Raw genomic sequence first — 20,995 nt, 5'->3', positions numbered from 1 at the left:
ATGACAGCAGCATACAAGGTGCAGGTGCACACACAACCAGCCAGTCAGAGATATGCATTCAAGCGCCCAAACAACTTGCCCGGCTTGATTAGAATAATTATCATCTGTGCTTTGTACGGCAAATCTGAAGCCTGATGATACAGGCTTGTATGAAGGGCACGGCGTCTCTTTTTGGTCCTATTTACAAGGACTTATGCCAGAAAAGTAGTCAGACTTCGATGGAGCAGTCAAAGAAGAAAGTCTTGATTTTTGAGACATTCATAAGCTAAGTTGTGGGCTTTTTTCTTTTTTTTCTTTTTTGTATAGAGAAAGAAAGCACAGCCTATTTTAGTTCCAAGGTTAGATGTTTCAGAGCATAAACAAAGTTTTAGCTGGGTCTTTGAAAATACAACCTTGGATAGACAACGAATGGTATATTACATAATTTTTCTGAAGTTTTAGATGTTCAAATGTTCAGAAAAACATTTACAAGGATATATTACTAAAATATCCACACCTCATTTTCCAGTGTCTTTTTTAACTCCTTCTTGCAGCAGCGTTTGCAGTATTTCGTGAGCAACTCTTGTACATTTGTGCAACTGGAGAAAAGTCGGAATTTAAGTTTTTATCAACTCAAAATCAATTGAATGATTTCTGTATAACTACTGTACAAAATGATTCAATTGAACTTCTTTACTGTACAGCTACTTCATGTCCTAGTTTGATTCCTGTTTTAACCCCTTAACAGTGGAGACAAAAGCATGCTCTTTGACGTACGATAACTCTTTGTTATTCAGCCAATTCTGTAGCAGAGAAAAGCGGCTTTTCATTCCAGCTTAGTATGGATATACAACACATTGTACCACTGACATAAGGTGTTGCACATTAGTGCAAGGCTGTTTCTCTCTGCCTTGAAATTCGCTGGAATTACATCAATTGCTAGAAGAGTGACGGTAGTCGGAATAATGTCAAAACTGAAGCTAAAGCACCACTGTTAAAGGGTTAAGATGGCCAGATAGGCACACTTTCACTATAAAGTCATTTGAAGGAGATCTCATAAGTAACCAATTATTGTCTTTAGGAATACAAGCTTAACTTATTATGATACCTCTACCACCATGTCTATATGTGTACAAAGTGTTTGCACTGAAATTTTATATTTGATTTCACTAAACATGAAACTGGTTGGATATCTTCTGTTGTCGGGCAAAGTACATTTTCAAATATTGTGTTTTTTACTCCATGTTATGAAAGATGAGGCCTTTACACACTGCAAATTATGCTTTTTTTGTTTTTTGTTTTTTACTTTTCTTTATGATATGGCGTACAGATATGTCAATGTTTACAAGACCAATTTTTTTGGCACACTTGTTAACTTTAGAAGCTGTAAAACCGATATACCAGATAAGTTGTGCATTTTGGTACATGCACCAAATCTGGCATGGATGTACCCTAGGATCCTCTGTTTTAGAAAAGCATGTTTGCTACGAGAAAAATCCAAAATGGCAGCCATTTTGGCTCTAATTTCCCCATCAGGCACCCCTAAAGTGCACTGGATTAGAGGGCCAAACTGTAAGGCGCATTGAGCCAGACAATGGAGTCAGAGATAAGTCAGTCAGTCAGTCAGACTTAATTATCTGCGTTTATAAGTAATTGTGGAACTTGTTTGTTTGCGTTTTCACAAAACCTTTAACTCCCAACCTTTTTTGAAACACGGAAAAATGCAGACAGATGCCACTTCAACAGATGTCACTGTGGCTACACTAACTCCCAACATTATTACTAATACATAAATAAAAAGCTACACGTTAGCCGTGTTAGCGTATTCACAGTAACACCCAACCTTGTTTGCTACTCCTTAACCCTTGTGCTATCTTAGATGACCCCACCCTTACATTGACGTGTTCTCCCTACCATGACAAAGGTGGATAAAGGTGGAAAGATTTCATGTAATCCATGGACACCAGTGAAGATCACAAATCATTGAAGAAAAAAGATTCAGAGCACTGTCTAGTGGGTCTAGATGACCCAACTCCCAACGTTAAAGTGCCTAGGATAGCACAAGGGTTAATAATACAGGTTGATATTTTGACAGGGCGCTGTGTGCCTCTCATAGTCCTTCCACATCATGGGTTTTGTTCTGAAGTTGCATTCAGAAACATAAAGATCAAACATATTTTTGAAATGTTGTACCTTATGATTACAAATGTACATTTGCTTTGCAAAACTTTCATTTGTATTCAGAATATAGAGCCAAAATACGAAATGCACCCTCATTAAAAACGTCAGAATTCTGTTCAGTATCAAATTGTCAGCACAGTCTTGATTTTATCAACAAGCAAAAATAATTGAGATATCTAAGTTTTGAATTAATACATTTTTTTTTATTACTATTTGAAGTTGTTGGATAATCCTCAAATGTTTCTGATGTTGAAAAATCAGCACATTCATTTAATCTTTCAATCTTTTAGAATGTAAGAAGGGATTAAACAAGTCATTGATCTTTTCTTTAATTTTAGACATTTTGAAAAAATAGTTTTTTTTTTTACAAAAAAATGAATGTAATGATTTGTTAAGAAATGTTTATTAAAGTAGTTTTTGTAACTGTTTTTCATTTGCTCCTCATTGTAGCTACTGAAGGAGATAAATCGAACAAGCAGGGGCCTTCGGTTTCAGAGACACGCCGAACCCAAAGCCTACATCGCTGCCTACTTCAAAGACCTGCCCAAAGAGTTCACACTGGGAGATGGCAAGATCTATGGAGACTTTGAAAACAAGCAACTCCAGAATGGCCAGGAATACGTCTTCTTTGTGCTTGCTGTCCTGGAGATGTCAGAAAACGTATGCCTGCTCTTTGTTTTGTTTTTTTCCTTTTTCTCTCTGATTGATCTCAGTTTTATCGATTAATTTTGAGTTCACCTTAAGACTCAAGCTTTGGATGTCCTTTGATGACAATGTCATGGTCTTTGTTCTAAAAACTCCTCAAAGAGGAATAAATCCATGTCAACTAAGAGTCGGATTTTTAGCCTGTAGTTAAATGTCTTCCTCTGAACACTTTATGCGATTTGACAGCAAAACTTGAAGCAGCAGAAGGGCCCAGGAAGCTGACCCTTGCTGCTTTGGGGAGAAGTAAACCCCTTAAGACCGGAGCTGATCGCAAGTACACCTCGATAACAGAGCTCCTATTTAATTGCATCTTAGGTGCAGTCTGCCTTATCTCTGCTGCTGCAGCGAGTGTGTGTGCACGGGTCTGTCTATACCAAAGACCAGGAAGCTGCATGATTAGGCGGCTGCAGGCCAGATGATGGATTTGATGAGCTCCAGGGCCTGTAGTGCTGCCGCACACTCTCTACTACACCAACCCAGAGTTCAGGTGGAGCAAAAACCATAATGACGGACAGAGGCAAATTTCTAATTTGTGCGCAGAGGAATAGATTTTCTTTCTGCAAGAATATTTCTTTTATTTTTACTTGGACTATAAAATGTTTCAATCAATCTTCACATGAGGTAATAAATGTAATGTAAAGTAGTGAATTAGCAATTTAACTCGATATACACAAAGAAATTAATCCTGCTCTTTTATTGTTTAGCTCTTCATACATTTTGCACATGCATGAACAATTACAACTGCATTCAGTATAAATAGTCTATGCAAGGTGCTGATGATATAAAACAAATTATGCTTTTGAAGATGATATATATCTACTAGATATGTTCTTAGTTTAAAACTAAATTGTCTTTTAAACCAAATCGTGGGGAAAGAGAAGCGTTGTAATCCTACTGCAGCCCATGTGATATGCTGAATTAAAAAAGGATATTGATTTTTTTTTATTACTAGGGGTGTAACTATTTATTGACTTAATCGATCTAACCAGATCGATTAGTCTAAGGCAAGGTGTTAATCAAATCGATCTATGCCAATAGACAATCGTTTCCAAATCGATTATGTTGATTAAATCAATATTGGGAAACACCATTTGGATTGAGGTACGGTAGGTTAATTTAACTAGAACGTAAAAACTGCTAAGTGACATCACAGCAGATAACACACATGTGATGGCAGCAAAAAATGATCAAGCTAACATTACAGTCTAATGTGTGGGTCGGCGAATCCGATCGTTCAACCAATATCCACTATGAATCGCATCGTCAACCACAAATTATGATATGAATCGAATCATTGTTAAAATGAATCGTTCCCCCCCTTGTGTACTGAATAACACCAGGCTCAGTATAAGCCAATTGAAAGGTTATTCTTCATTGTTATTTACTTATTAGACAAAACAGTGACCCAGAAATCAAGGTTTGAACTGAATCTTTAGGTTTATTTTTTTATTTTTTAGGAGTTTTCCCTTACAGGGATGCCTGGTCTGTTTAGTTTAGCCATTACCTATTGAATTCTATGACTCCGTGTTCTTTATGATTTCATGTTTATTATGAAGCCCTTTGAGACGACTGTTGTTGTTGGGCTGTGTTGGGCTGTATACATAAAACTGAATTGAATTGAACTGTGGGGAAAGTGAATCATTGTATCCTTAATATTTATATGTATTTTGTTGTTAGATCATGTATGCCACCAGCCCTTACTCTGACTCAGTCATTTCGGCCGACATTGACCCCCAACCAATCATCGACGAGGAAGAGGGTCTGATCTGGGTGGTGGGCCCCGTACTTGCAGTTGTCTTCATTATATGCATCGTCATTGCTATTCTTCTATATAAGAGGTAAGGAGGTGAATTACATGCTGACTTTTTTAACATTTCTATTACTTATAAAACAACCATAAAATGTTGCACTTTCTGTTTCCCTCAATTAGTACATCTTAACCCTTGTGCTATCTTAGATGACCCCACCCTTACAATGACGTGTTCTTCCTACCATGACAAAGGTGGATTATGGTGGAAAGATTTCATGTAATCCATGGACACCAGTGAAGATCACAAATCATTGAAGAAAAAAGGTTCAGTGCACTGTCTAGTGGGTCTAGATGACCCAACTCCCAATGTTAAAGTGCCTAGGATAGCACAAGGGTTACAAAAAGTCTTTCTGAACTCTCAAGCTGTCAGTTGCACACAAGCAAAAAGGAAGCCTCTGAAAAATGAATAAGATACATCTGACCACACATCCCACTGTTGCAAACATGTTGTTGTGCACCTTCACACTGGGAAAAGAAGCTTGTTCTTTTTCCTTTTTTTTTGGGATCCTACTGAAACCGCCCCGTGGAAGTCAGAGCCTGTGTTGTCACTGCTCATCAGTCGAGCGTAGGAGAGAAAAGCTTTGACTATCTGCTGCTTGTCACTGCATGCGTGTGCAGCTTCAAAAAGACCCCGGGGTCTAGGATCGCTTCCTAGCTAACCCCTTCCTTCCCCTTTCACCATTCCACAGGAGAAATTCAGCTCCACATCCATACTTTGACCCAATCACATCTCCCTGTTCTGCCAAGACATGCAGAGCTGACAAGCATGCACTTAGAAGGCTATTTCATGCATTTTATGTTTCGCTAATTTGCCTCCTCTTATCTTTTTACATTAGGCTAAATTTCTGCAGCGTTTGCTCAGTTCAAATACCCAAATTTTGCTCTAGCTCTAAAATATTTATATAGTTACCCTTCAGACGCAATGCAAAAGTGAAAGAACTTTTCTTGCACCGGTTAAGATAAAACAAAGGAGGGTTAAATCGGGCTAAGATTGCAAGTGTTGTGGCTTCCCCATGTTAAGCAAGTCAAATTAAGCGTGTTTTGGATGGACGTTGCTTCCTATTACAGTAAAATCCAAGTGGGTGCCGTTTAATCCGCCGTGCAAGAATTGCATCCTACAACACACTTGTCAACCACTTCTTTTCACCCCCACATGCAGCCCTGTTGTCTCTAGGGCATCTTACACTAAGTTTGGATGGCCACTAAAACACCTGTGAACGTACATCACTCCCATCTTGTGGAAAAAATGTGTGAAAAGAGTTTTAAGGACTAATACTCGTCACCCGTGTTACTTAGATATACTTTCCCCACAAAAATCAATTTTTAGGTGACAGAATGTTCTTTGGTGCTCCGCTCCAGAAGCAATCATAAACTGCTGACTTCTGCTGGAAGCCATGCAGGTGTCCACATGCAGGAACACATCATTCACGCATTTCGAAAACACATTCATCAGAACTTTTGTTTGTGCCTCCTTTGCATATAAAACTACTTACCCAAAAGTGGGATGATTGTGATATGACAAATTAATAAATACAGCATTAAAAATACAGACAGGAAAGACACAGCAATTAGCAGTCCAGAGATGACTTTTATGCTTGAACGAGAAGCAATCAGCCAGAGCATCTTGAAATATGCAAAGATGCTGTGTGCAAATCTCTGCTGCACCTGGGAGTCTGCAACATTTGAAACAAAGAACCCCTCGGGGCTGCATAACTGAGCATAATCCCCGATGTGAAGCATCACTAATCTTACACGCAAAGCAAAAGTAGCATATGACAGTTTTGCTTTTCTTCTAATAATCCCAGTTCCAAAGTTTCCGAAAATCTCACCGCTGCATGTTGTTTTGATATTTCCTTACTTGCTAACCAACGGAGCAGCAAACCAGACAGGTAAGGCCGACAAAATAAAAGTCTGCATGCACTGTTAAAATATTCAAATTAATCCCACATAAGGCTTCATGTTTTTTGTTTGTTTGTTTTGTTTTAAATGAAAACTAGATTTTTACAGAAATAATTTTAAAATAAAAGCACAAATACCCTGACACTTAAAATTTTAAAACAGTTTGGACATGAAGAGACGAAATTACAGACTAAATTGAAATAATTAATGATAATTTAAAAAAAAAAGAAATTACAGACTAAATTTACCTTTTGGAATTGAAGAAAAGTGATGTTCTAAGTTTATTTTTTAAAGGTAGAATTTAAAGCCTAATGCTATAATTGAAAAAAAAGAAACCCTTAGCCTAATTGATCTACATCTGAAAGTTAACTGCTACTGTATTGCATGCCGTATAATATTTAAAGACTTACTCTGATGAAAGTTGGTGTTTTATTATGTTCCTATTGCATTTTTCTGAGATGATTGAGCTCATATACAGTGCTCCCCCACCTATTCGTGCTTCAATATTCGCAGTTTCATATACATGTCACAGAATTTTTTTTCAGCCATGTGACTCCTTCGGTTCATCACAAAATCTCAGCCCAAGACGCTTGTATAAAACTTTTTCGTCCGAAGGAGGTGCTGCGGGGTAGGAGGGGAGCTGAACTGAAGAGCACGCCGGCCTGTCGGCTTCTTTGCCGGCTGCTAAGGAATATTCAACAGCAAGCAACAGCTAGTTTCAGCGGTTCCTAAACTGCTGTAACCGAAGTTTGTGCCCCTGCATAGAGAAATGGCATCAGCTGACTCAGAAGAGGCCGGAAAACATCCTGATACGCCGAGGAAGATAATCGCGGTGAAAAATTATCATCTATATGAATGAATGGTGGATGAAACCGGCCTCTTCTGGGTGAAGATGCCCTCCTGCACTTAACTGATGAAGGAGGAAGCACCTGCTCATGGTTTTAAGGCACATAGAGACAGAGTGACAATCCTAATGTGTTATAAAGGACCCTATAATACAGTCTAAAGCTCCAAATAAAAAAAAAATCAAGTGTTCTTTAATAAGTTTTTTACAAAGCATCAGGAATGATTGATTGATGACAGACATTCATTCATGCAGTGGTGTTTCTCTGTTTTCGGGGATTCTGCATATTCGTGGGTCTCTGGTCCCAAACCCAAGCGAATATGGGGGGAATACTGTACAAAGAAAGAAGATTAAACTGCATTTCTAAGTATTTATTTATTCAAATTCTTGTGAATCAGGAGCAGGTGGAGAAATACTGTTTGAAAAATATCATATTTGCGCTGGATGGACCACAAGTTCCCATACAAGAAACTTCATGTTTTTATCCTTTTATTTCCAGGAAACGAGCAGAAACTGAAGCTCGGAAAGGCAGCCTCCCCAACAGCAAAGAAATGCCTCTTCACCACCCCACTGATCCTGTTGAGCTGCGTCGTCTCAACTTCCAAACACCAGGTGAGTGAAACGTGCCGTTTTCTCTTTGGATTTGGGTCTGACTGAGTATTGTAGCAATTTAGCTGCAGGGAAAATACAAATATTCTCTTCTTTTTCACTTGTTCTGCTGAAACTCCTGCCGACGTAGAGATCTAATATCTCGCTGCTCTAAAAAGTCACGTCACCTCTGCAAGGTGATAGGCAGAAAACAAGACAGCGTTTTGTAGGTAGATGGTGGACAGGTGCTCTGAGGAGGCAGACGGTCAAAAGTGACACCATCTTCCCCGGAGACACCTTGTTTAGTGGGAAATGAAGAAGCAGGACTGCAAGCTTGACACTTTCACAGCTTATGTCGTCCCCGTCTGCACCTAGGTTATCCGGGTCATCGTGACTTTTCCGTGCTTAGCCGGAGTAGCACAGATCTGATGGAATAATGCAGAGGATGCTGCATTGAATAAAATGAAAGAGTACATAAAAAGAGTGTCGATGGGAGCAAGTAAGTGGTTTCACTGGCTCCGACTTCCTGAGTTGAAGTGAGTGTTTAGTGACGTCAATCGTCGCTCGGCTTCTTTATGTAGCCGTTTCTCACCTCCGGGAAAAGATGAGTCTGTTTATCACCTGTAAAATTACTATGCATCTTTGCCCCCCATCCTCAGTGAGAGCGGCGCACTCAACTGTTGTTTGAATTCATTCGGCATCCTCTGCTTTCCGAGCTGCTTTTGCAGGTGAAACACTATAAAAAAAAAAGGAAAAAAATATTTTGGAAGACGTTTTTAGATATTTATGAAAACTCTTATTTGATTTGAACTTTCTTTTTTTTATCCTTGCAGAGGTTAGTTATTCTAGAGTAATCTCAACCATCATTACTTTACTTGCCTTTTGAGCCATCACTTCTCTTGGCTTATGGTTTTCCTTTTCTGAAAACACAGCGCCAAACATTTTTCACAACATTTGATCCATTTTCCGAATTAGACCATCTCTCTCTTTCCCCTGTCACTTTCCTTTCCCCTTTTTACACATTTTTTTTTGGACATTTTCATCTTGAGGATGCTTGATGTTTGAACGATTGCATATCAGAAAGGGTACTTTCATTGTTTCCCTGAGGACAAAATGGATTTTGAGTAGTGGGCTGCAATAGAAACAGTCTTTTCTATCTTTCAGAGAGACTTAAGAGTGGGTGGGAAAGCTGCATAGCTTCCATTAGCTAATGCCCACTTCTGTCAGACGCCAAAATGAACCATCACCAAAGCATGGTAAAGAATGCCTGTCACCAGCTGATGAATTCAAATGGCTCACCAATTCTAAAAGTCCAGGAATTTGTACCCTGATGGTTACTGGAGAGAAAGGTGTTTTGGCAAAGAGCTCTTTCTGACCATCTCTTAAACCTCAACCACCAATAGTCTTTTGCGCAAACAGAAATGACAGAATAAAGCTAAACCAACAGCAGAAAACTGTGTGTGAAGATCATCATGAAAATCCATCCTAGTCTCCACTAGAGTCATCTTCATCGCTGCACCCTTTCCCTGCTTCATCGAATGAAAGTGAAATTCATTGAATCTGCAAAAACTGCTTTACTTAAGAGTAAAAAGACCCTTGCTCAAAGGAAAAAATGTTTTATTTCGTCTTGCGGAAAAAGATAATCTTATAAAGAAAGCTTTTCAATAGCAATACAAATCTTATTTATGAAAACATGTTTTACTCCATTGTTATATATTTTTTTCTTATTAAAAACCATCTCCAATGAAAATCCAGTTTTTGGCGTTTCATAATGTTGCATTTTTTTCATGATGGAAGACATATATTTAAACATAATGAGGCTTAAAATTTCATTTCTGAGTATTACTTTGTTCTAATTGTCCTAGAACAGGAGCAGACAGAAATAGGCAGTTGGAAAAAGCTTCCTGCTCCACTCCATTGCATGTACTTGCCGACAAATAGATCCATGTTCGTCTTTGTTTTCCTCGTCTGAGCTGGAATCTGGCTCAAAACTGTACAGCTCTATAGCTACAACATTGCTTGCACCGGTAATGATAAGTTGGGGGTATGAGGGGCTGTAAGCTAGTGGCAGAGAGTGTAAGCAAAGGCATGACGGGAAATGCAAACCGTTCAGACAACAACTCAAAGGCAAATTTCTAATAAACTATTACTGCGCTGCAGAAACTATGTCCTAGAAAATAACAGTTTTTTTTTTTTATAAATTTTTGTCTAAAGTGCCATAATCATAATGAAAAGACCACTGGGAATGCTTTTAAAATAGATCAAAAGATGATCAGACTGGAACTTTAAAGAAAATCTGCCAATGGGGTATGAAATATAGAGTTATTTCTAAGGGACCTGTGCCTGAAAGCAAACTTTAGGGTAAACGCTGAACAGATCAACAGTCCATCAAATGACAGGGATGAAAATCAAATAGAAAAAATATCCAAATATCACTTTGTTTCCTCCGCTCAGTAAATGCACATAACGTCAAAATATGTTTTCCTCTAAGAAGTGCTGCTCGCTCTAAAGTTCTATTGCTGATAGAAGCGTGTATATGGTGTAAGAAATCCAGTATCCGCTAGTAATGGATTACTTTAGACCTATTTGGAATTAGTCCATGAGTAAAAAATGATGACTTCACAATTTGAAACAAACAAACCTTGTTGTCTTCTTGAAGACAATTTTCCTTTTCTAAATCCTCACCTACTGAAGCCGACACAGATCATTACGCTGCTTCTGGACGCTCGTATAAGGCCGTCCATGATGAAACTCCATAGTAGAGGAAGCTACTTTTTAAAACATTTCTGTTCATTCTGCTTCGAAAGACAGTCATCTTCACAAAACTATTCCTTGTGCATCATATTTAACTCCACCGCCATTTCCTTCGCAGGTTCAGGTGCGTCCAGTCACCCCCGTAACCTCCATTTGTCAAGTTAGTCAGTCTCGATTATGCATTTGACATGACTTGTATTTGTTTTTTTATTATTTTTATTTTCAGCTTTAATTCCCTTCTTTTCCTTTTTATTTGTTTATCTTTCTGTTCCGTGTTGAGTCTTGTACTATCATCTGCATCTAAACCATCTGGTCTTAATGCTGTGCCATCGCAGGAGGCGGAGTTTGAAATGACAGCCTGAAAACATGTCATCACTCAAAGCAGACGTCAGCAGCTGCCTGTTCTTCCTCTGTTTTTGGGATGTCTCCTGTCTGTCACGCTTAACTGTCCACTTCTGCGTGAATAACCTTCTTCTCTCTCAATAGGGAGAGTCCCTGTGGGGGCAAGTGCTCCATGACTTCTCATTGGCTTCTGTGTCAAAATTCTTTTTTCTGAGCATGGTCACTGCTTTGAGTGAACAAACTAGCCTAACAGAATTCCACTCTTCCATTCTACCTTGTTATAACAACACGCTGCTTATCTAATGTTTCACCGGTTGCTTGTGCCTGGGTGGTGGAGTTTCACACGGCAGCCGACTGAGCGCCTGTCTGTCTGATCCACAGGTATGGCCAACCATCCTCCGATCCCCATCAGCGAGTTGGCAGATCATCTGGAGCGTCTGAAAGCCAACGACAACCTCAAGTTTTCACAGGAATACGAAGTAAGCTTCCCTGAAATCCCAAATACTAAAAGACATTTAGATGTTGGAAATATAACTTTGTGTATTCATTAAATCTGTTGTTTTAAATAAATAAACAAAAACACATACAGTAGATACCACTCAGCATAACCTCTTAGCCCTTAAAACAAAGCGCTAAGCTGTAGGCTAAAAACTGAACTGTAGTTACTTTGACCTCAGTGACCTGAAGGAAAGCAGTTTTTTTTTGGTATCAGTTACGTGATACATAACATATGAGACTTGTGATACGTTTTTTCTTTTAGCATTCTGGGTTCAAATCCAGTCGACTGTGTTAGACCAAAAACTCTTGTGGTACTCCATCCTCAAGATTTAACTCAAAACACTAAACTGGAATTCCAGAATTGTTTTAATTTATTGATGTGTGTGATACAATTACACAGATGTCTCTCGATTTAAAAGGAAGTCTTAACCCATCAGAACCCATGGCGACATCAGGATAAGGGAAGAACATCTGTGGTCCACTTGCTCTGTGGTATATCCCACATATTTTATCATTTAAAGGAAAAATGGTTAAATAGTTTGGCCCAAACTCTATTGTTAAGAGTTTAAAAGTGTAAATGTGCCCACTGCTAAGATCTGATTTAATGACCTTTTATCCAAACATCAAAAATTCTTAATTACAAAAGATCGGATTAGCTTCCTTCATGAATTCCCTTTTCTAGAATACAAGGAGTCCCAAACTTTATTATTAAAGCACGACAAACATTGTTTCATGACTCAAGAGGAAAAAAAGGTGTTTTATTTGTTCACTAGGTGATAAAAACTTGTTCTTAACAACCCCTTTTGTATTTTTGTATTGAAGTATTGCTTCATCCTTCATGTGTGTACATTTTGATTGTGCTTTTAGACATCCTGGAAACTGTGTGTAATGCCTTAATCTGACACAGAAAATTCACAAGATTATGCAGATATAAACCCATTTCCTGAGACAATTTGAGATCTGCAAACTGTCATGGTGCACTAAACCTTAAGATCTCCCAGTAAGGATTACTTTGAAGAAAAAATAAAAAAAAACCAAGACAAGTTGTGAGTTTGTTCTGTGGTTATTTTTTACGCAAATAAACTCACACGAGGAAGCTGCTTAAAAACAGGGGAGTTTATAAAGAATAGATCTTTATAAAGTTATACCTCCTCCCTGTTTTGTACACGCAAGGTGTTAAGCAGGATCAGTGTTCATTGCAATAGACCAGTGTTTTTCAACCTTTTCTGAGCCACGGCACACTTTAACCTTAAAAAAAATCCCGCGGCACACCAGGATCCAAAAATTAAAAAAAAAGAAGGAGAAACTCATAGTCTGTATTGATCTACAGCCCCTGCACAATCTCACATGCATTTTTGAGATAATTGTGGCAGAAAAAGCTGGAAGCTGCAGCTGTTTTTTTCTAAAAGATGCAATAAAAGTTAAGTTAGAAGATTTAAAAATAGTTTTAGGTGTGTTCGTTGGTTTCAAGACGTTTAACGACAGATCTCCTTGTGTGCTGTCACTCTCACAACCCAATGCATCATGGGAGATGTAGTGCATAAAACGGCCGGAGATCGGTTTTCGGAGCTTCATTGTTTTGTTCACTTGTTCCACGGTCTGATACCGGATTCTGTGGAAAGCTACAGCGCAAAAGACGAGCTTTAGCTGGTATTTTTGTTAGCACTGAGCGACTTTACGAGCTAAATCGGGACAAGAAAGTGAAGACTTTAACCACTTCTGATTGGTCAGACTGATGACATGTGATTAAGCCTTCAAGAATGATTGGTGGAGACAGTCAAAGGGACGGGACTTTTCCCAAATACAGCCGAAGGTGCAGCTGAATCGCGTCATTCTTATTAAAATGTCTTTAATAAAATAAAATAAACGCAAAGAAAAAGTATTTTACGATCTTTTATATTCCTAACTCCTCAGTGTTTTATCAGGGCCTGTTTGGATGAACAGAGAGCTGAAATCCTGGAGATGGGAAATGTTAAATCAGTTAATGAGGGCAATTTCCCACGGCACACTTGACCATCTCCCACGGCACACTAGTGTGCCACGGCATGTTAACCCTTGTGCTATCTTAGATGACCCCACCCTTACATTGACGTGTTCTACCATGACAAAGGTGGATAAAGGTGGAAAGATTTCATATAATCCATGGACACCAGTGAAGATCACAACTCATTGAAGAAAAAAGGTTCAGCGCACTGTCTAGTGGGGTCTAGATGACCCAACTCCCAATGTTAAAGTGCCTAGGATAGCACAAGGGTTACAAACACAGTTTTCATCGTAGTGGGTCTTAAACTCCACAGGAAATGCGTCACTATTTTGAGGATGCAGTAAAACTCATTGTTGAGCCAACTGGAACATAAAAGACTGTTCAGAGAAGCTATAGCTTCCCATCTGGAAAATCTGGAAAATTAAGATTATATTTCTATTGTAAAACATTTTCGCTCAGATGTTCTGGTAGAAACCAAGTTTTATGACCCTGATGTGGTAACATCTGTACTGAGAATCCGTTTTAGCAAAGAACTTCTTTTGCCATGTTTTCGGTATAATGTAGTTCGGTATAATTGTATAAAAAAAAAAACAATAAATAAATAAAAAAAACTGTTCTTCTATTTTCCAGTCCATTGACCCTGCCCAGCAGTTCACATGGGAGCACTCCAACCTGGAGGTCAATAAACCGAAGAACAGATATGCCAACGTGATTGCCTACGACCACTCCAGAATCCTGCTCTCAGCTATTGATGGTATGCCACCCACCAGCATCTCCCCCTCCTAACTGCCGTATTGATCTACAGATAACTACTGCAAGCATGTCTTCAAGACCTCGGGAGTGCACAGCACTTTTCTGCTAAATTATATTCATACATAAGAATGAGTTTTTATACCACAGGTGCGTGCGGAGAAAGAAAAAATAAATGTGGCAAGAAGCAATTTTGCCCTGAAATGCCTAGATAATCAAACGCAACAATCCCCTGCAGTTAAGCAGTACGTTTACCCGCAAATACTTTTGTCTTAATGTCATGAGTCTTTAAATCCCCTCAGGCTGCCAATGACCTGCTTCTTTATTTAGTTTCTTTCTTCCAAAAGACGATGAATATTTTTCGTAATCCCTCACTGCAGACTGACTTTTGCTCTGCTTTGAAAGTCACATTTTTAGCAAACCTATTATGGACTTGTGGTGCGAGATCCTTTAATATACTAAAGATGTGCCAGCGTCTATATAAATGCATAAAACAAAAGGGGCACTCTGAAAAACGTCTACACCCGTTTATGATCAAACAATCGCACATACAAACAGCTGCTAATTAACCATTTTCTTTCAACTTCTTCCACAGAGGACGATAAAAACAAAACAAGAAAAAAAAAAAAACTTCTAGCTAATGGATATTGTAACACAAAAAAAGGAAAGAAAAAGACTTAGACTGCCCATTTTGTAGACTCTCTGAAACAGCATGCAAGTCCATTAACCAGCAAACACATGTGCACAAGCACATTGGAGCTTTTGTGCTGATGAAAGTGAGTAATTCTCTGCCAGAGCAGCACAAGGCGCATCCTCTTCTTCCTCCTAAAGCTTAAACAAAGCCTTTTGGCAAGCAATGTGTCAATTGTTTGATTGAGTTCTTTGGACAAAAGGGGATTTGGGAATTGGACATCTGGAGTTTAAGACAGAATTTATTGACGTGGGAAAGGGATCAGCGGAATCTTCGGCAGCCTCGTGCCTGGATGTGGACTTAATTGTGGAGGAATTGAAGAATCGGTTCTGTTTCAAGTGACTAATGAAGCAAATCTCATGTTGCTTTTAAGCCAGACAAAGTGTTTAGTTCAGCATGTTTGTATTAATTTTGAAATCTTTGACTACTCCAAAAGTAGAAAAAAATAATGTCTAAATAAAGTTTTGTTTTGTCTTCCCTCCTACTGTGACATTTTATGTCACTTAATTAAAAAAAAAAAAACAGAATTTTCTGCTCATATAATGTGCGGCGCATTCAAGAACACGCTGAACTTGGGGTTTTTGAATGCAAGTATCGATACCCGATACTAGCGCATGTCTGCCACCTACAGTTGGAAGAGGCTTGCAAAGCTGGCGGAGCTTACTCCAGACCTTTTCCTTCACAGCTCTATTCCGGTATGTGAAACACTTGGTGTCAAACCGGAATGATTAATTTCTCAGTTTTCAAACAGTTGGCATTTCCGTCAATTGAAAAGGACGCCATCCATACATCACTACCAATTCCAAGTCCCTGATTGGTCAAAGTTGCACTGGTTTAACTTTCAGCGGGCATTCAGTGGCTGCGCGTTTTGTACGTAGAGCTTGAACACGGACATAAAAAAGTAAAGCGTGAACGCAAAGGCTTTGACCGCAGAAACGTGTGTTTAGATAGGCTTTGGTCGCTTGAACGCGCATTGCCGAGGGCAGTGTGAACGTAGCTTTATAGTTTCACATCCTGAAGGCGTTCTGCATTCTCCTTTAAATTCCTGAACGCAGATGAGCACTGCAGTGTTTATTTCTTAAAGCGGTATTGACTTCCTAAAAGCACCAATTTACACAAATCCTGAGTGACAGACGGAATAAAAGCAGAAACCCATTTGCAAATGTGCATAGAACAGTTTGACTCATTCTCATTAAACAATGGTAATGTCCTTTTTTGTTGCTTCTTTTTAAATAAAAGAAAAAACACATTCACACACACACACACACACTGGGCTTAATTGTACTTATCCCTTGTCTATCATTGAAATGTACAGCCGCCTGGCTGTGTGGACATCTTCCAACAGCAAAAAGCTAGAGGGGGCGGGGGAGAAAATGATGTGGGTGGGTTCTTTTAATGTGTTCATTTTCCATTTTCTTTCCTTTTTTCTGTGGAATAAGTTACCTGTGAGTAAAAGGGAGTCTGAGGGAAAGAGGGGAGATGAAGCAGTAGGAGTGAGGGGATTCTCTGAGACGTGTCGCCCATGCAGATGAGACTTATCTTGGTCGACCATGTGTGCACGAAGCCCCTAAACTGCCAGTCCCAAAGCATTGACTAGCTGTCAGCTCTGTCTCTTCCGCGTGGATTCGGAGAAGACTGCTGTGCCTTTCATTTAATATAAGCAAAGGAAAGAGGGGAGTGGGGAGAGCTGGGGGGAAAATTGTTTTGCTAGTTTATTGTTGGTTTGTTTTTCTCCGTGTGAGACCAAGCTTTATCTGGAAGTCAGTTGCAGATACGGAATGGAGGAGGGGGAAAAAAAAAAGGCTGTTGATTTTAATGTGTTGAAAATAACAAACATAAATCCCTTTTGACTGCAACACTGCCTCCAAAAGTAAATGGTTCTGCTGTATTTTGTGCAGAGTGCTGGCTTTACTGACACCGTTGCGTGAACAAAATTCCTACATCGTAAAAGTGGAAATGAGATCGAGACAGTTACCCAAATGTGTCTATTTTTTTCTATTTATTTGAAACGTTCCAGCTCCTAAACAGATTTTCTTCTTTATTTTTTTATGCTTCTAAGGAATCCCAGGAAGTGATTACATCAATGCCAACTACATAGACGGCTACAGGAAGCAGAATGCCTACATCGCCACACAAGGGCCTTTACCAGAGACATTTGGGGAATTCTGGAGGATGATCTGGGAGCAGAGGAGCGCAGTCGTTGTCATGATGACCAAACTAGAGGAGAGATCCAGGGTAAAACCATCTTTCTGCTGTCAACCACTCAAACAATGTCCATTATTTGATTTTACCAATCAGAAGCCTCCATTTGGATAGCCTGAAATCATTGGGTTATTAGCTAACATCAAACCTCTTATTTTTATATTTCTACATCTACTGTTGTTTCAAGTATTTGATTAAAGTTTTCTTATTTGCACTAAACCAAAAGCACAAGCTTTAGTATTTCACAAAAAAATGTGGTTACGACAGGTAGTATGATATCATGTTTCTTCTTTCATGGGGTGGGGGAATAATTGTAATGAGAGATTCAGAAGTCTCCTTTTATGTTAGACCTGAGTTTGTATGCTTTCATTAAGGACCACTGTGCTCAATGAAAGTGGAAATTTAGCCAAAACTCTACTTGTGTACATGTAAACAAATTATAAAACGACACCAAAAAGTTCAAGAACAACATAAATGCTTTTTAAACAAAGGTTGCAGGAAAAAAAGCTTTATTTCCACTTTTTTAATCGATTAGACAAATGTAGTGAAGGTGGAATGAAAGCAATGTTTATAGTGTTAACATTGTGCAGGAATTCATCTTACACAAAGATCCCCCTTATATGTCTTAAGTTTTTTAAAAATTCCTTTGACCCTTTAACAACTATGATGTGGCTAGTAAAACTTAAATAACACACACTCTTTGGCCTTCTGCACAATTCTTTGACCATTTACGTGATCAACGTGACATTAGTTTTTAATATCTGCTGCTTGAATATTGGACAGTAAACATTATTATGAGTCATTTGGTTAGTTCTGGTGTCACACTCTGTCCATTACTCTGTTTCAACAGTATAATAACTAGAGAGGAAACGGTATTAGTGGATAATATACACCTAAACTAAGTACTCCAAGTTCATATAGACTCTGCTGAACTGAACCTTTTCAAATATAAAAAACATCACAAAAACATTTTTTTTTTCTTCTCTTCACCTCCAGTCGCGCTTCTTTTTGCTAGCTCGACAGACAGTAACACTAAAATTATAAGTGTTTCACTCAGAAACACTGCTGAAAAGTCAACAATAAAGCTGAGACAAGAAGCCTGGGTCAGTTGCTTACGTTTGTAATTGTAGAGTATGTCATGAAAGGTAATGGCATTGTTCGCCGTATACAAATACCTCAAGCTTTCATTGATTAGAAAATTAAACCTGTCAGCAGCAAGAAACTGGGTTTCAACATTCATTTTGCCATTATTTGACTTCTTGGAGTGGAACATTTGTGCATAGTGTGCTGCTAACACCAGACAGTTCAGAGAAAATTGCACATGTGCAGTTTTAGACTTCAATGAGCAGAGGGCGTTCAGATGTGGTCTAACGGGACATTTCCTTTCCCCTGCAGGTAAAATGTGATCAATACTGGCCCACCAGAGGGACCGAGACGTACGGTCTCATCCAGGTTTCCCTGCTGGACACAGTAGAGTTGGCGACGTACTGTGTCAGGACGTTTTCACTTTTCAAAGTAAGGGTTGGGTTTTTAAACAGTGGGCCTTTGAGACGTTCCTGATTTGTTACAGACGTAACTTCTTTCATCATCAGAACGGTTCAAGTGAAAAGAGAGAGGTGAGGCAGTTCCAGTTCACTGCGTGGCCAGACCACGGGGTACCCGAGCACCCTACCCCATTCCTGGCCTTCCTGAGGCGAGTGAAAGCTTGTAATCCTCCAGATGCAGGGCCTATGGTGGTACACTGCAGGTAAGACTGAACACTATTGTTTTTATCTGCTGTAAATAAGGTTTATAAAGCATAAAATAACACATTTTGTGTCTCCGGAACTTATATTTAAGACATTTCTGTTCTGATGGTATGAAAACCAGAGTGGACCTGAACTAGAAATACATTTTTATTTAATGTATATAAACTTGTTTGGAACTGAAAAATAAAACTACACAGCAGTATAATGATAAATGACTATATGCAAAGTTCAAACAGGGCTTTGGGTAAAGTTTAACATCTTATCAAGTCCAAAACCTTTTTATTTTTCAATGCAGTCCAAACATTTGAACATAATTACAAGAAAAAAACTATAATATACTAAAAACAATAAATTTTAAATCTTTAGAGAAGCGATTGAACATTAAAACCCTTTAATTAAAAAATGCAATTTAGGGGAAGTTACAGTGCAATATCCAATTAAACAAACTTAAAGACACAAAACAAAAAATTTCTGCACCACTACAGTCACAAACCAACCCACAGGTCCTGAGCTCTTACCCTGCATTCATACAACATTTTAAAAAATTATATTTATATTTACTTCAAATTTATACTATCCGGGCTCCCAACAGAGCTCAGATATATAAGACATTTTCATTTTTTTCCTTTAACTCAAAAAGTAATCAAAATCTGCTCAGAAAAAAAGCAAAATGATGAGAAGAAACTCTGAAATGCCGACTTGTCTGAAGGGATTCCTGAAGGCAGAATTACCACATGCTGAAATCATGTGGTGCTAGTTTCTTGTTTTTGGCGTTTTTAGCATTTTTCAGATGATGGATGGCAAGTTTAGGTTTAAAATTTGTATTAATCCGATTATTATTATTAGTATTTCTTGATTTAAATGAGTGGGAATCAGGAGCAGACGAAAAAAGGCTGTTTAAAAAAGAATGTAGTTGCGACATTGAAAATGCACTGGGAGGGGCTGCTTCGAGCTCCCAGCAACGGGGAGAGGAAGGGGTGATGGGTTTTTTTTCTGCAACAGTTTCGCCCTCAATTTAGAAACCTAGTCCGAATGACCTCCTGCTGCTCTGCAGAAACTAGGTCCCTAAAAATGCCATGATTCCAGCTAAAAATGGAATAAAAAAGAAGAAGAAACCAACTGGGAACGCTCTTAAAATGGCTTAAAAGATGATTGGAGTGGGTGTTTAAGTTCTTCTTGCTTTCTATAAAGCTCCAAATCCTTCAGCATGAACTTCCTAACTTTTGCTGCATTTCTATTATTAGTATTACAAGTCGAGCAAAAATATGATAATACTTGGCATGTGCTTTAAAAGGGCTGTGATACTTGGGAATAAACACAAAGAGATTCTCACACTTTTTAGCGGTTGACATGAAAGCTGAAGGAAAACAAACAAACCCAGCCCTCGTCTGTTTGAATTCACTTCAACCAGAGACCATAAAGATGCTTTTTGTTTGGTAAAAAAAAAAAAAAATTCTATCAGTTGTTTATAAAAGAGGAATTCATCGAAAGTTAAACATTTATTTTCCCCCTTCCATGTGAACGCTGAGTAAATTCCTGTTCTTAGACGCATTTAGCATCCTGCCCTCATTCTTAGTGCCTCCTGCTTTCACTAAACCTCAAGTCAGGACTGTTTTCTCAGCAGCTGAACGGCTATGTAAACATCTTGAGGTCACTAAGGAGTTCAGCGGGACAAAATTGAATGTTCCAGAGATCAGCGGCCTCTTACAGTCACCCAGAATGAAAACTGTTTTCAGACCACAATGTTAATATATTCAGCTGACTCAGCCAGGCTGTTTTACCTTGATTGCATGTTTTTGTTGGCAGCAGAAAGTTTGGACAAACTGCAATGGTTAGCGCTCGTTCTGCACAATTCACACAGGGATGTTGCTCAAATGCCAGGGCGCGTCTCAAAAGTGGCACACGTGACATTTTTAGTGAGCACGTTTGTTCTAAAATCTCTGGTAGGAAATGTGGCTCTATAAAGAGACTGCTTAGATAAGTTTCAATGATATCCACAGAGTGAAACCATTAAACAAGT

General features: G+C 38.8%; 1 protein-coding gene across 50 annotated transcripts in view; it reads left to right on the top strand.

Annotated features, from left to right (window-relative positions):
- The window catches only part of LOC101165843 (receptor-type tyrosine-protein phosphatase delta), a 496,394-nt gene that overhangs the window by 465,505 nt on the left and 9,894 nt on the right, over nucleotides 1–20,995 (top strand). For 33 of the 50 annotated variants that reach the window (XM_078936119.1, XM_078936115.1, XM_023966289.2 and 30 more), the window contains 10 exons: nucleotides 2,611–2,820; nucleotides 4,543–4,703; nucleotides 6,553–6,564; nucleotides 7,918–8,030; nucleotides 10,879–10,920; nucleotides 11,484–11,581; nucleotides 14,215–14,338; nucleotides 17,085–17,260; nucleotides 18,623–18,742; nucleotides 18,820–18,974. In XM_078936119.1, coding sequence (XP_078792245.1) covers nucleotides 2,611–2,820; nucleotides 4,543–4,703; nucleotides 6,553–6,564; nucleotides 7,918–8,030; nucleotides 10,879–10,920; nucleotides 11,484–11,581; nucleotides 14,215–14,338; nucleotides 17,085–17,260; nucleotides 18,623–18,742; nucleotides 18,820–18,974 — 1,211 coding nt within the window. The remainder of the gene's footprint in view (nucleotides 1–2,610; nucleotides 2,821–4,542; nucleotides 4,704–6,552; nucleotides 6,565–7,917; nucleotides 8,031–10,878; nucleotides 10,921–11,483; nucleotides 11,582–14,214; nucleotides 14,339–17,084; nucleotides 17,261–18,622; nucleotides 18,743–18,819; nucleotides 18,975–20,995) is intronic. The other 17 variants (XM_078936131.1, XM_078936107.1, XM_078936105.1 and 14 more) reach the window with 3 other exon arrangements.

The sequence above is a fragment of the Oryzias latipes genome, chromosome 18, assembly GCF_053564925.1.
Source record: "Oryzias latipes strain Hd-rR chromosome 18, Olatipes_Hd-rR_3.1".
In the NCBI taxonomy this organism is placed as follows: domain Eukaryota; kingdom Metazoa; phylum Chordata; class Actinopteri; order Beloniformes; family Adrianichthyidae; genus Oryzias; species Oryzias latipes.
Note: the sequence above shows the minus strand (reverse complement) of the source record. Positions and strands in the feature narration are given on the sequence as shown.